Consider the following 13,508-nt stretch of genomic DNA (forward strand, 5'->3'; position numbering starts at 1 on the left):
TTCTCTGTGTGACCATCTGAAAATGTTGAACAGAAACTTGTAATGAAAAGATGCAAATGTATGCACATATGAAATCATTTGTAAAGCTAGGGGAGGCAACTCGGTGATAGCAATGTTGCACACTTCCCAACTCAGAAGGAAATTATCTCCAGTTTCCTGCACATTTTGTATTTCTATGGAAATGTAAAAGAAAAATGATTACAGTAAATTGCACTGCTGCTAACAGAATTCAATCAGCACTTTCAAATGGAAAAAGCATGTGAACCTTTTCCAAGACTGTTGATGGGAAAGCAGTACAGGAGATGCATTGGCAGTTAGAGCTTGTTAAAATATGACTGATACTGAGCAAACATTCTCTTGTATGACATTACATAAGCAGATTGCAATCCAAAATGACTGACAGTCACCACTGTGATGTATTTTGAATCTCCACTATGCATTTTCATGAAATTATATTTTTCATTTATTATCACACAATAAACCTGTGTGCTCTGGAACAGAAAAGAAGGTGAGGAACTGGAGGGTAATTGGAAGCCCAGTAGATGATTTTAGCCCCAGGGCCTCCAGGTATTTTAATCTGGACCTCTTGTCTGTGTATTTTTTTTAATCTTTCTGCTTTTATTGTTTCTCTGTTCCACTTTAATTTTTCATAGAAGTTGCCCTTTCATAATATTGCACATACGCGTTGAAGAAAGGAACAGTCTGTTTCACTGTGTTTTTTAAAAGTCTCAGCACCTGTTTGTAGTGGGTGTGCACATTATAGTCTTTTCATGAAGGCACAAATGGTTTAATCTAATCTCAAGGCTCTTGTTTTTGTCTGAATTCATTATAGCCCCTTTGTCATCATTTCAATACTTTCATAACATGTTATGGAGCCTCAGTAAGATCATGTATGTGGCTCGCATTCATTGACGACTTTTCCCCATTAGGCTCTGTTTTCTGCTTCAAAGAGGATGTAAGGTTTGCAGGAGCCACCGGCACAAAGTAGATTGTCAACAGGGCGCTGTTGTAGATCCTCCGTCAATTGATTTAGGGCTCAAATTGGTTCAAATTAGAGTTGAAGTTCAGGTTTTTCAGATTGATTGAATTCCGGTATCTGCAATGACATTTTCTGATAAAATTCCAATTATTCAAACTACTTCAACCATCACAAATTATTTAAACTAGTACACATTTAAATGTGCATCCAAATTAAAATTTGTTTTGATATTGAATAGCTATTTGAATAGCTTGGGGAATTAATAAGTTTAATCTTTTCTTTTATCAGATTTCAATAAGAATCATCTGCACTCCATCTGAAGACGTAATTTTATGCATGGAATTATGCGCGGGTCACATTTTGGGTATGCTCATAAAGATAAATCTTTCCACAAACATCCAACAAAACACAAACATGACCTTTTACTATTTCTACAGAATAGAGCTGTCGCTGTTCCACACTGGAGTCTCTGCTATTAAAATACGCTACAGTCATCTCATTAGTCTATTAAAAGATTTTATATATACAAATTGAACTGTCAGTTGGGGTCATTCCTTTCATTTGTGACTTCTCTGATAACTTTTTCTTATAATTTCTCAGCTTCTTGTCTCCATAGATATCTTACCCATAATACTTTTTTTGTTTGATCAGTTGTCAGATAAATAAAACAAAAGTTGCAAATTAGCAGGAAACAGATGTTAAAAGGCTTAGATTGTTTGTCGCCCCCTGGCCCGCCATGGCCTGTTGAGTTACTCTGGATCTTAGGGTTCCCTTACCTGTCAAATCGCTGGTTATAAGACGACATTGCACCACACAGAATAGCAGATAATTTTATCAAAGTATTGTTCAGATCAATCAGTCAATCAGTAATTTGTTCACCGTTTAACAAGCTCTAACTGCCAGTCACAGCTGTGTTTTAAATTGGAAAAGAATGTTATTTTAAAATAATCTGAACTGATCATCCTCTTTAGCGCCATGGACAGACGACATTAAGGAGATTTTACCATCCATGTCAGTACATGTGTTATTAGAGGTTACTTTGGGAAATGCACTTATGAGCAATTTTATGTGTTTGATCAAACATCTAAACATCAGCTCATTAGTGGTAATTGGGGCTATGGCAAATTACATATAATCCCAACTAATGACTGAATGGACACTGGTCTACAGTAGAAAAGAAGAGTGAGTGTAAACTGCATTAAAATCTGCTAACTTGGTTGTTATGTGGTTGGAATTTGGTAGTTTTTGCTACTTGCTTACATTATATTTTCCTTTGATTTATGAAAAAAAATTCACATGTGAGATCTACATGTTTCCATAATAAATGTTCTATTAAACCAACAATCATATAGAGAGCATGTGTGATTATTTTTGGATCCTGTAGTGTAATTTAATTAGCTCCATCCGTTTTCCCTGTGAAGCATACATTATCTGACAAATTTATTTAACTGAAACAATTTCAGGTCTAACTGAGAATTGCTTAATTACAATACATAATGACTTTAAGGCAGAATTATGTACAAAACATGGTTTGTATACCAAGGTCAAAAATAACCTTATTAAGCAGGAAAAGATCCCATCCTAACAAATAGTTTGAAATTGCTCATTTAAAGAGAGCCATTATGACATCAATCTCATTACCAAGCTGCTTCACTGAATAATGAAGTCCATTATAAACTCAGATAGTCACTCTGAGTCATTTATAGAAGATAATTGTGGTCAGTCCCACAGTGTGAAATGAAAATATTAGAGGTTACAGTAAGAAAGGCCACAATGAGAGGTGTGGGCTCAAAATTTGAGGTGTTGACTCAGTAAAAGACATAAAATCACTGACCTACCTGTTGGCTCATGCACAGACATTGTGTAAGAAATTATGTAAAAAAGTTGATCATATGTTACAGAATTGAGATGAAGTCAGAAAGTACCTGAAATGAGTTGAAGAACAGCTCGCAGTACATGCGCACTTCCCAGCTCAGTCCCTCAAATGTATGAGGCATCCCAACAAAGATGATGTAGTGGATGCCAAACACCAGCACTAGCACAAGGGTGGACTTTGCCAATTTCCTATGGAGACATATGAAAATATGCATGCAGGCTTTATTATTTGCTATTGAAGTTAATCAAAATAAGTACATTTACATTAATTATCACTTGAAAATAAGTATATATGTATATATAGTGTATATACGGTTTGGAATCACCTCTTTAAAATAGAAAAAAAAATTATTAGTGGTAATGGTGCAATTGGATTAATTATTTTGGGATCCTGTTTTTCTACTTTGGGTCCTCTGCAGTCTTGTTAGTGGTTAGATTAAATAAATAAATAGGCTGTGTTTGTCAGTTCATATCTCATAGCCTAGTTGTTATTCCCTGATCCAATTCCAACAGTGCTAATGGTCTTCAAGACCCCTCGGTCACTGTGTGATTTCATAATTGATCGTATTTGTACTCGGCCTTGTCTTGGTTGTCAGACTCAGAGGACTCTGGATTTTATTTCAAGACCAGTCAAGGCTAACAACTGCAGGATATGACTAAACTGCTAAATTTGCTAACATCATTATTTAGATTAGAGAGAAGAGGCTGCGGCTGTCTGCTAGGAAATGGCAGCCAAATCTTCTATAATAAAATTTGGCTTCCTAAACCAGTTAATCTGCAAAACAGCATCCAAAAGTAAACACACAGCAGTTTTAAAATTCTGCAATGCAAAGCTTACTGACATGGCTGGAACCACGACTCGATTTTGACCCTATAAAGTCTTGGTCTTTTCTTGTTACACTTTGATCTTGGTCATCACTTCTCAGTTTCAGTAATAACACTGGTGCTAATTTCTATTTTGAACTTTTGAGAAAAGCTCTGCTAAAAGCAACGAGCTTGTTAATTCCAGCTTTTTTTTAATTCACACAGAAAAAGGAAAGTGTTATTATTTGAATCTGCACAGATTTCGATTTCTGAGCTTCCAATTACTATTAACTGTCACACAGACAGACCTTTTAATTTTCAGTTCGTTTTAACCATCGCACAGCATTTTTTCCCCCACATTTCTTCTCCGTACAAAACATTACTTTTTTGCAAAACATTCATACAAAATAACATCTGTCTGTAAATAAGACCTTCTGCAAAAGAAAGTCAAAATACAGAGGCAGTTCCAAAATTGAAAAGTTGTGTGTATCGTGTGTTGTGTCCACAACATTTATTGAGAACAACCTACAGACATCACATGTCAAATGAACGAAAGGCAATCAGCCTCATATGATCAACAAAAATGTTTCTTGCTTCCAATGCTTTCTTTGCAAACAGTGTTTACGATAGGGAGTTAAATTAGCAGCAAATTAAGTGTGTGCTTACTGGGTTAATGGCTTTTCACACGCTAGATACTGAGATCAGTAATGATTTTTTATTGCCAAGCTCATATTTCTTTTGCAGATTGAGATGAGTCTCCAGGCTTGAATACAGACGTACAGGGAAAGATTTCACACCTGTCATGAATATAAATTTTTCTTCCCCGGCTCTACAACTACTAGTCTGCACCACTGATGCACAGTGTGCAAACTAGTGACAGATGTGTGAACTTCTCCAAAACAATTTATTCTCCATGGACTATTTCCGGGTGTGTAGATGTAGATGATTGTATAGCTGATGTGTCTTCAATGCTCAATACAGTTTGGGAAATTCTACATAATCCTAAGGAGCACTGAATGCTGCTTTCTGTATATATCTGACAGTCTTAACAAAAAAGGAAAAGTACATTTTTTTGTACGGAAGATAATTGCAAACCAACATCATCTTTGAATCAATATCTAGAAAGATGAGCATTATAAAATGATAAACTTTATCATCTTAGTATCTCTCTCATGTTCTAACAAATATTTAAATGTGCCACAGCCATTAAACAAGCGCAGCTAAAGCTCAGACAGCCCTCCTGAGAAAATAATGAGGGCTTCATTTCACTTTCAGTTTTCTAGCAGCACCTCAGGCAATCAATCGACCTGACAGAGATGAAGATTCATGACTGGAAAATCATTTCTTTTATTTTTTGCAGTTTGTCTTCAGAAAGAAAGGAAATACCCACACTCCATTACAGGCCAAGATTTTAACTATGCTACAAGTGCTTTGTAGCCTCTGCCATCTGTATAAACTGATATCTGCATATGAATACGCAAGGGACCAAGATCTTTGGCATTGGAAGCTTTGTGGTTTCCATTTGTAGTCTCAGTAGCATTGTTTAGTCACTTTGAGCGTGCTTTGGTTGCAGTCTGTGTGGAGAGTAAAAAAAGGCAGACCGCATTGCCAGAAATATCATTTTTGAATCCACTTATCTGACGACAGCTTAGCTTTTCATTAGCTTTTCTTAAACTTATCTGCATTTATATGCAAAGACCTCTTTACAGATTAGCTGAAATGTGTCATTCTTGTTATCCCTGCTCATAAAGTTGCTAATCAGACTGCAGAGGAAGTCTTGGATATCCGTTATCAGTTTTCCAGATATTCATTGGCTTCACCAGGAGCCCAGGAATTGGCAGTTGCCCCCAGAAACTAAATCATTGTCAGACGACAGCCGGTGGTTTCTGAGATTGTGTATACTATCACTGAATTCAAAATCTTCTGCTGATGTAAGAAATTCAGCAATGACACTGCACAACTGTAGACAAACCACCATCCAGTAAGTTAATTTATATTAAACCTATGTAATTCAAACGGATGGAAATGTTCTATGTAATTGAAATGCATAAGTCCTGAATTTTGTATTTAACTCTGGTTCATCCTTCCAGACTTTGCCAATTCATTGTTGTACTCTCGTACCTTGAGACTTTGTTTGTTCTCCAGTCTTCACCCTCCTTCCGGGAAAATCTTCCCTGGACCTCATCATCACTCACCTCCTCCCCTGTTTTTTTATTCTTCTTTTTTTTTCTCACATTTTGTAAATATACATTCTAAGCCTCTTCCTGGATGTTGTGGGTTCACTGTTCCGACTAAAGCTCACGCTTAAGAAAACTACCTAAATGGAGAGTGTAGTATTTGCATTCAACACATTTGTCTCGAGCCACTGAACACAATTGCAGCAATTCTCAGCCTTTATCATCATTTCAGCTATCACTGCTGTGGCAGCTCTAAATTCTCACATGCATGTGAATTTGTGTGACTGTGTAACATTTGCTGTTAGGTAATTTTAATTGTAATGAATTCTAAACAAAATATTTAAACCAATCCACAACAGCTACATACAATTTAATAGTGCAACACAAAATCAAAAATATTCTACAAGATACATATCGATGGTCATTTTTATCTACATGGCTAAAAAACCATGAAGAAAAGAAAAAACACTGGTCTCTGTCCCTGCCTCCCCCTCTTTGTGTTTGTCAGCTAAAGTGAAAAGTCTGGGGAGCCTGTGAGCCAAGGTAAAACAGGATTAATGTATTGCAATCCAAGGTGCAATCTGCAGTCACTTTCAATTTAAGCAATTTGTGGCAGTGACAACATTTTAACTAACTTGAAATATGCAACATGACTTGAGTTTAAAATTGAATACGAGCTTGTTTTGGTTTATGTTATTCATCCTCCTCTCTGATGCTCCCACATCATCCACATTAAACAGCCTTAAAGCTTGTGATTACAATCCAATTACTGTAAGTGACATATTCATGCTATGTGCTTAAGTAGCCATAAACACTATTTATAAAAACGGTTAGTTATGCTTCTTGATTATGATTGGCTGAGTCGCATTCAAACCTTTTCTAAATTACATCACATCAGTATCACTGCACCGAACAAATGTCAGATTTTGTTGTTTTGAATTTGATTTAGTAGGTGAGCTAAATGTTGATGAATGGCTGAAAGAAAAGGAGAGGATGAAGGAGAAAGATAAAGAATGCCGAAATTAATCATTCAGAAATTGAAGAGCTGGAAAGATCAAGAAACAAAGCTGGGACTGTCAAACAGGCAAAAGTCAGAAACGCTGTCATTCACTGAATGTGCAGAAGATCACAAAGAAACAAAGTTGTGTTATGTTTGAGATGCCAGCAACCCGCGGTGTCCTGTTGCTTCGTTTTATCTTCATTAAAAGGGCTTTCTACCTTGTAGTCTACACTAACAACTTCTTGTGAAGTACCTGTACAAAACACTCTGATGCTGCCCAGAGGCAGGAGAAATCATATTAGTGATGGGGCATAAATGTGAATCAGCCTTGCAGTTTTTCCGGTGCTACTAGAAAAGATGCCAGAGTGATATCCTTACCTGTCCACAGTCAAACACCAGCAGAGTGCAAATAACAATCACACAATTAATGGCGATATCCAGATAAATGCTGACAATCACGCCAGTCTTTAAGCACGCCTTCCACTGTGTCTGTGTACAGCTGCGTCTGTTTGTTTCTTGGCAACCATTCTGCTAAATGTCACTTGAAATAAGAATGATTATTTGTTATTACTATTCAAGTTATTGTATTTCTTGTTGCTGTGTATTTATTTTATGAAAACAGTAAGCAGTGTAAGTCCTCTTGTGGTTTATTGCTTGAATATTTTTTTTGAATATTGTAAGCTAAGCAAAGATTACAACAATTACTTTGGTGAGTACAGTTATTATCATAACTGATGGAACTGATTGTCAAGTTGTTATAAACTGCAACTTTTCATTTCCAGCTTTTGGAGCTATCATATTGTTAGAGGCCAGGTTTAATCAGCATCAAAACTCTCTTTGAAAGTCATATTCACTATTTCCCTTTGAGTTTTGTCGAGAGCTGTTTTCCATCACCTGCTTCCTTTGTCTGTATTTTCATTTTTGGGCACCCTGACTTCACTTAGATTTGTCTGTCTGTGTGACATGTGCTGTATTTGGCTTCAAGCATAGCTTCCAGTGTACTGCACCCGATCACTATCATCTGTTCTGACTAACAGTCTACACAAACCAACCTCACTTCCAGCATTCAATACGGTACTCTTCTTAGAAAATACACTGTAATTAGAACGTTTTTATCTGACACATTGATGCCAGGACCAGCTGGATAGAGCGATAATTGCAGATGTGAAAATGCTAGAACACATTATATCTGTGCATGTGTGCGCATGTGTGAGTGTGTGTTCGGAAAAATGTCCCACAGACACAAAGTGGTTTACAAGGTCACACCAGTAAATAATTGTAGGTTTTTTTGTCATATCTGACAATCCAACTGATAGATGTAGAAAAAAATCACTCACGCACGAATGTGCCGTCACAATGGCCATGAATTAAAGTTACAGAATTACTAAAGTTAGAGGGATGCAGCCTTTGGGGATTATAAATGTATGTCAAAATGAATGTTAATCCAGCCAACTGTTGAAATATTATAGTCTAGACTGAAGTTGTGGATTGACTGACCAACTATGTCACTACCATGACTAAAAGCACCTCAATAAACCTGTTATTGACTGTTGCACTGACGGACTGAATTTCTGTAACTACTCATGCACATGTTTATACCAGTAACATTTTCTAAAAACTACAATATACTTCTGTGTAGTACACTGGGTACACTATGTACTTCCTGGCACAGATTGATAATTTTGTCAGGGCAGGGTTGTCTCAATTCTTGTATGGCCATTGTGGTACTCCACTACATAACCAAAATGGCGACCATTGAGGGCGGGAAATGTTCAGCACTCAACTTTTTGACCATCATGAGCGCATCTTCACAGTGTACTTAAAGTGCACTGTATTTTGCCATAAGTGACCGTGTGAACGAACTGTGTACTCAAAATACCAAAAGTGTTACATTAAAACTGTGTATATTAATAATCTGTTTTTAAAGATGTATGTCTTCATTATAGAAACAAATGGGCTTTGGGCTTAGAGCAACAGACAGACAGACCTTCTTTGAGGTAATAAACAATAACATGCAATCAGTGTGAGGAACAGACATATTGTGGTTCCGCCACTTGATCTCAACATTTTAAACATCTGCTCTGTCATCTTCTTTAATAACCATAATCCCATGATCACCTTGTTTTGACTGAACACAATCTTGTTGTTCAGAATTTACATATTTTCACAAATATGTTCATAAATGTCTCGGTGATTCAGGTGTGATATAAAAATAAGGTTGAATACAAACCTGTACTGCTTCCTGGTGTCGTATCTCCCTGCGTTTGTCTCTCGAATTTTAGTGGCCAGCACTCGTACGATGTTTACGAACAAGATGAAGTTGAGCTGGAACAAAAAAACAGATATGGAAAACTTCTCTTACTTGTTATTATAGTTGACCTATAGGGTAATGGAAAATAACAAATCATGCATAACTGTTTACTGTGTACTAACTTATACCATGTATGGATTATACAATATGTAGTTTTTCCTGTTCCAGTTTTCAGTTCCACTTCAAAACTTGAGTGAGTGCAAACCAACAAAACAATTGTTCACCAGCCAGTTTCACTGTTGCTTTGGGGGGCTCTGCCCTACTTCAGAGACTGACTCTTTAAAACCTTATTGATTTTAGCTTCAACTTGAAGTAAAAAAATAAATAACTATAAAACTTTCTAAAGAACTATTATCTGTATATTTGCCTTTTCAACTCTATTTATCACAAAGTAGGTTGGAATAAAGTACTGAATCACTGCGAGGCAAGTCTGTGGAAAACAAAAGACTTATAGACTTATACATGCCCTAAAGTGACATTGTAGTGTTCTTGGAATCAATTCATTTTTCATTTTAGCTAAAGACAAAAAAAAAAAAAATTGTTTTGCCAAGTTCAGGGATTTCTTCCCAGAGACTTTAATGAGGTTGAGGCAAAGTAATCTGAGAAAGACAAATTGAGGCTTACACTTTCTACTTCAGAGTCCCCTGAATCCATCTCCTTTTTAATACTAGGTGCCACTTGAATGAGAAATGAAGTCACATTGTTCCAGAACACACAAACGTGCCAAGATTGATACTACTGACAGATATAATCAAGGTATGAATGAGTGGCTTTGATTGTTAGTATTTTACTTAAAGCCAAATCTCATCTGCACATGGTCACATTTGACAAGAAATGAAATGAAATGAATTCTTGAAAATAAATGAAGTGTGAATCTAAGTGTGTTAAGATTAATTAATCAATAAAATTGGAATTTAGGCCAGGAAACACAAGATATGCTGAGTGGCCAGTGGCCATCCTCGTTTGGCAATTTTAATGTTGTCAAGTCACTTAGAATATGATTGAAACTTAAAGATTTATTAATTACATAAATGTAGCAGCTGTTTCTTTTACTTCATGTTCCTTTATGTTGGTTGTCAGGGCAGCTGAGAAGAGCACAACACAGCAAAGATTTTTATTTTTTATTGCAATGTAAATATGTTGTTGTAATAACATAATTTTCAGCATATTGTACAGGATCAGCTAGACAGATTTCTTGTACAAAAATTGCTGCAGTTATGGCAATTTTTCTACTTTTGTCCGTCTGGGAAGTTAAAGAGTTCATCACAACCTGTGGGAGACAAGAAAGTCTCAGACTACAACAAAAATGCCAACCTTGTGGTGGTGCTAGATGGATAACCACCACGGAGGCATCCTCTGGACAACCTCCCTTCCTAATGTTTCCTTTGTAATACAAAAAAAAAATATATTTCAGTCTTGATCAACCAGGCGACTCACTGACTGACCTGACTGTCATTATAGAGCCACACTGTTAAAATCAATCTGAGATTGTTCTGTCACAAATCTCAGTTATTAAAAGCCCATTTATCAGGCTATCGTTTACAAGGACATGGAAATAATAACTTCCCTAAGGCAAAAATCTTTTGACAAGCAATTATAAGTAATTCAAGTAAAACACTTAATTCGGTGCATTAGGATTGTTGAATTCAATCTATAACGCATGTGGTCTTATTGTGACACTTTCTGTATCTTCAGGACATCATACACCAGCAGCACATTTGTCCTGATAAAGCAGCTCTCTCTGATTACAATCTGCAGGAGTTTTATCCAATTTGTAAGTAAGTAAGTAAGAACATGTCTTTTAAGAAATATGTCATTTTTAATTGTTTAATCGTTATGCTTTGCAGTCTGTGGTGCTCACAGCAAGCACTCTCTCTATCATCCTTTTCCTTAATTTGTGTCTTCGTGTGGCAGGCTCTAATGTTAAAACAATTCTCAGCATGTAGAGGAACAGTGCACACATGGGGGTTAAAAGACAGAGAAAGACTCTGTCACTCATGATTTGCACAAACAAATGAGAGAGAGATGAGAGACAGACAGACGTGTTCTACATCACATGCAGACTTTTGGTCATTAACTTGATGTTGATAGACACACTCTGTTTTGTCGTGGCTAAATTTCTATATTTACTTTAGTTACATGTTTGCAGTGTACCTACATGCATTTTGAGTTGAAGTACCATCTGATTAAGTTCTTCGCATAAAGAAAAGTCAAACTTTTTAAAGATTTTCCGGCTCACTTTCTTTGCTAATTTATCCGAACACCTCTTATCTTTGCTGTTCCATCCTTTATAGAATAGCTGCGAGATAATTAAAACCTGCATGTTCAACCAAGTGTTGTTAATTAGTTTTAAAAAAACAAATCTTATTTAGCTTGCCAGTACTTGGAGACCTGTGTTGGTGGGGACACAGGATGTAACTGCCTACTCTGTGCAGCTAGTACAACTAATGCATCCTCAGTGTCATCTTTGCAGCTATTTTTAAACGTTTCTAAAACTTAAAATTGTCGGTGGGTTTGGTTAATTGGCTATAATGCCCATTCACTGTTTAAATCAGTTACCTGTGCATGGCCAATGTCAATTGTCAAATGTCAATGTTTGTATGTTATAAGTGTTGATAATTGTAATATAAAATGAAACACTACATTTATACAATGTTCTGGAGGTGACCAGAGTGGGTGTCAAATGGAAAAAGAGAAACACTTTGAGAGTCCTGGGTTTGTGCTCAGTCTCAGTTTGATTTAGGCTACAAAAGCTTTGATTAAGACTTAGGAAACATCCTGATCTCAATTAGTCAAAGTGGATTAGTAGTGAGTGTGGCAAGATGGCAGAAAACAAATATGCTGTCTGTGATTTTCTTTTTTTTTTACCCATTACATTTCAACATCTTTGTAATTTGCCAGGTACAGGGGCTGGCATGGCAACCTTAGTAGTCTACTTCTTAGTAAAAGAATAAGGAGAAACATCATCATTAGTGTATAAATTGTGCCAGTGAACTGCAGCTTTTGCAGAATCATCCAATACTAATGCATAATGTTCTGTCAGTTCATATGGTTGTTTGTCTGTCTAACCATGAAATGGGACGTCACGAGAAAAACAAATGGAGCACTGCAGTTGCTATGACACACAGCTCATGGAGGCAAATAAAGAAAAAACCATTAGTGCCTGACAAACCTAATTTGTGTCAAAAACAAACTCTTTCTTTAGTTAGCAAACTGCTAACTAAAAGGTAATTGGGATACTTTTAATAGTGCAAATAAGCCAAAATGTAAACAAATATGGGCTGTACAAATGGTGTTTAAGACTACATAACTAACTCTGAATCCATGGGTAGTCACAGCGTCAGGCTTTGAAACCCCCCATCCTGCCACGTAATTGCACATCCATACAGTATGTAGCTGCAATCCACAGCCTGTGCAAGTGCACAGCAGTATATTGTGACAGACACTGATGGAGGACTACAGCTGCTGTTTTAGAGCTGCTTTCACAGCATGGGTGGTGGTAAAGTGCACTGCACACAATTGTTTGGTATGGTCTGAAAACCTCTTTCTTGGTGCCAATAAAACAACAAGTTCTAAATCTTACAACATTGTTTTGGGGGATATAAATTAAAATAGTTTCTTGGTTTAGATCAGGAAGTATATGATCTAAATCTATCTGAAGCCGAGTAATCTGACAGCTTTAAATGCCACTTCCATTAGTGAGCACTGGGTGGACGGACAGACAGACAGACAGACAGACAAGAAGGCCCTTTAAGTAAAAAAAGAAATACAAAGTTATTTGCATACAAGTACAAATTAGACAAATTAGTTGAAGTTTTAGTTCTGAAAAAGTTTCACCCTCATGTTTGAGGTTGACAGGGAACAGTTTTATAATTATGCAATTGTGAATAATCTGCTACTAGTACAAATAACTACAGGACATGAATGCTGAAAGGGGAATAGGATTGCTCACCTACCTTCATTAAGTATAAACTACAAAGTGTGAAGATTATTATCACAGCAGGTACCTTCAGCTCTCTTTCCCTAACTAGGCTTTCAGCTGTGTGGAAGTGAAGTTTATAAGAATGATGCTGTCACAAGCTTAGAAAACACAAAACACATACACAAAAGACTGCAACTTGGGAGTTCATTTCTACTTCACAGCTATCAGAAAGAGTCTTTACAGCTTCTCAAGTTACATTCACACTCACAATCTTACCCCAATGGCTGTGAGGATGGGAACCTGGTAGATCCACTTAATGTTACCAGCGCTTAACTCCCAACACCTGCAGATAATACAAATACAGACTAGAGGATTAGGTTAGAGAAGAAGGAAATATTTCTCAGAAAAAACAGATGCAGAGGTAAAACTGTAGAAATTAA

The 13,508-nt window shown here is 36.6% G+C and overlaps 1 protein-coding gene across 3 annotated transcripts in view; it reads right to left on the reverse strand.

Annotated features, from left to right (window-relative positions):
* pth2ra (parathyroid hormone 2 receptor a) overlaps nucleotides 1-13,508 on the reverse strand; it is a 69,619-nt gene that overhangs the window by 4,448 nt on the left and 51,663 nt on the right. For all 3 annotated transcript variants that reach the window (XM_027290789.1, XM_027290788.1, XM_027290787.1), the window contains exons 9-11: nucleotides 13,345-13,411; nucleotides 9,066-9,160; nucleotides 2,905-3,043 (exon numbers count right to left, since the gene is read on the reverse strand). In XM_027290789.1, coding sequence (XP_027146590.1) covers nucleotides 2,905-3,043; nucleotides 9,066-9,160; nucleotides 13,345-13,411 — 301 coding nt within the window. The remainder of the gene's footprint in view (nucleotides 1-2,904; nucleotides 3,044-9,065; nucleotides 9,161-13,344; nucleotides 13,412-13,508) is intronic.

The sequence above is a fragment of the Larimichthys crocea genome, chromosome XVIII (assembly GCF_000972845.2).
Source record: "Larimichthys crocea isolate SSNF chromosome XVIII, L_crocea_2.0, whole genome shotgun sequence".
NCBI lineage: Eukaryota > Metazoa > Chordata > Actinopteri > Sciaenidae > Larimichthys > Larimichthys crocea.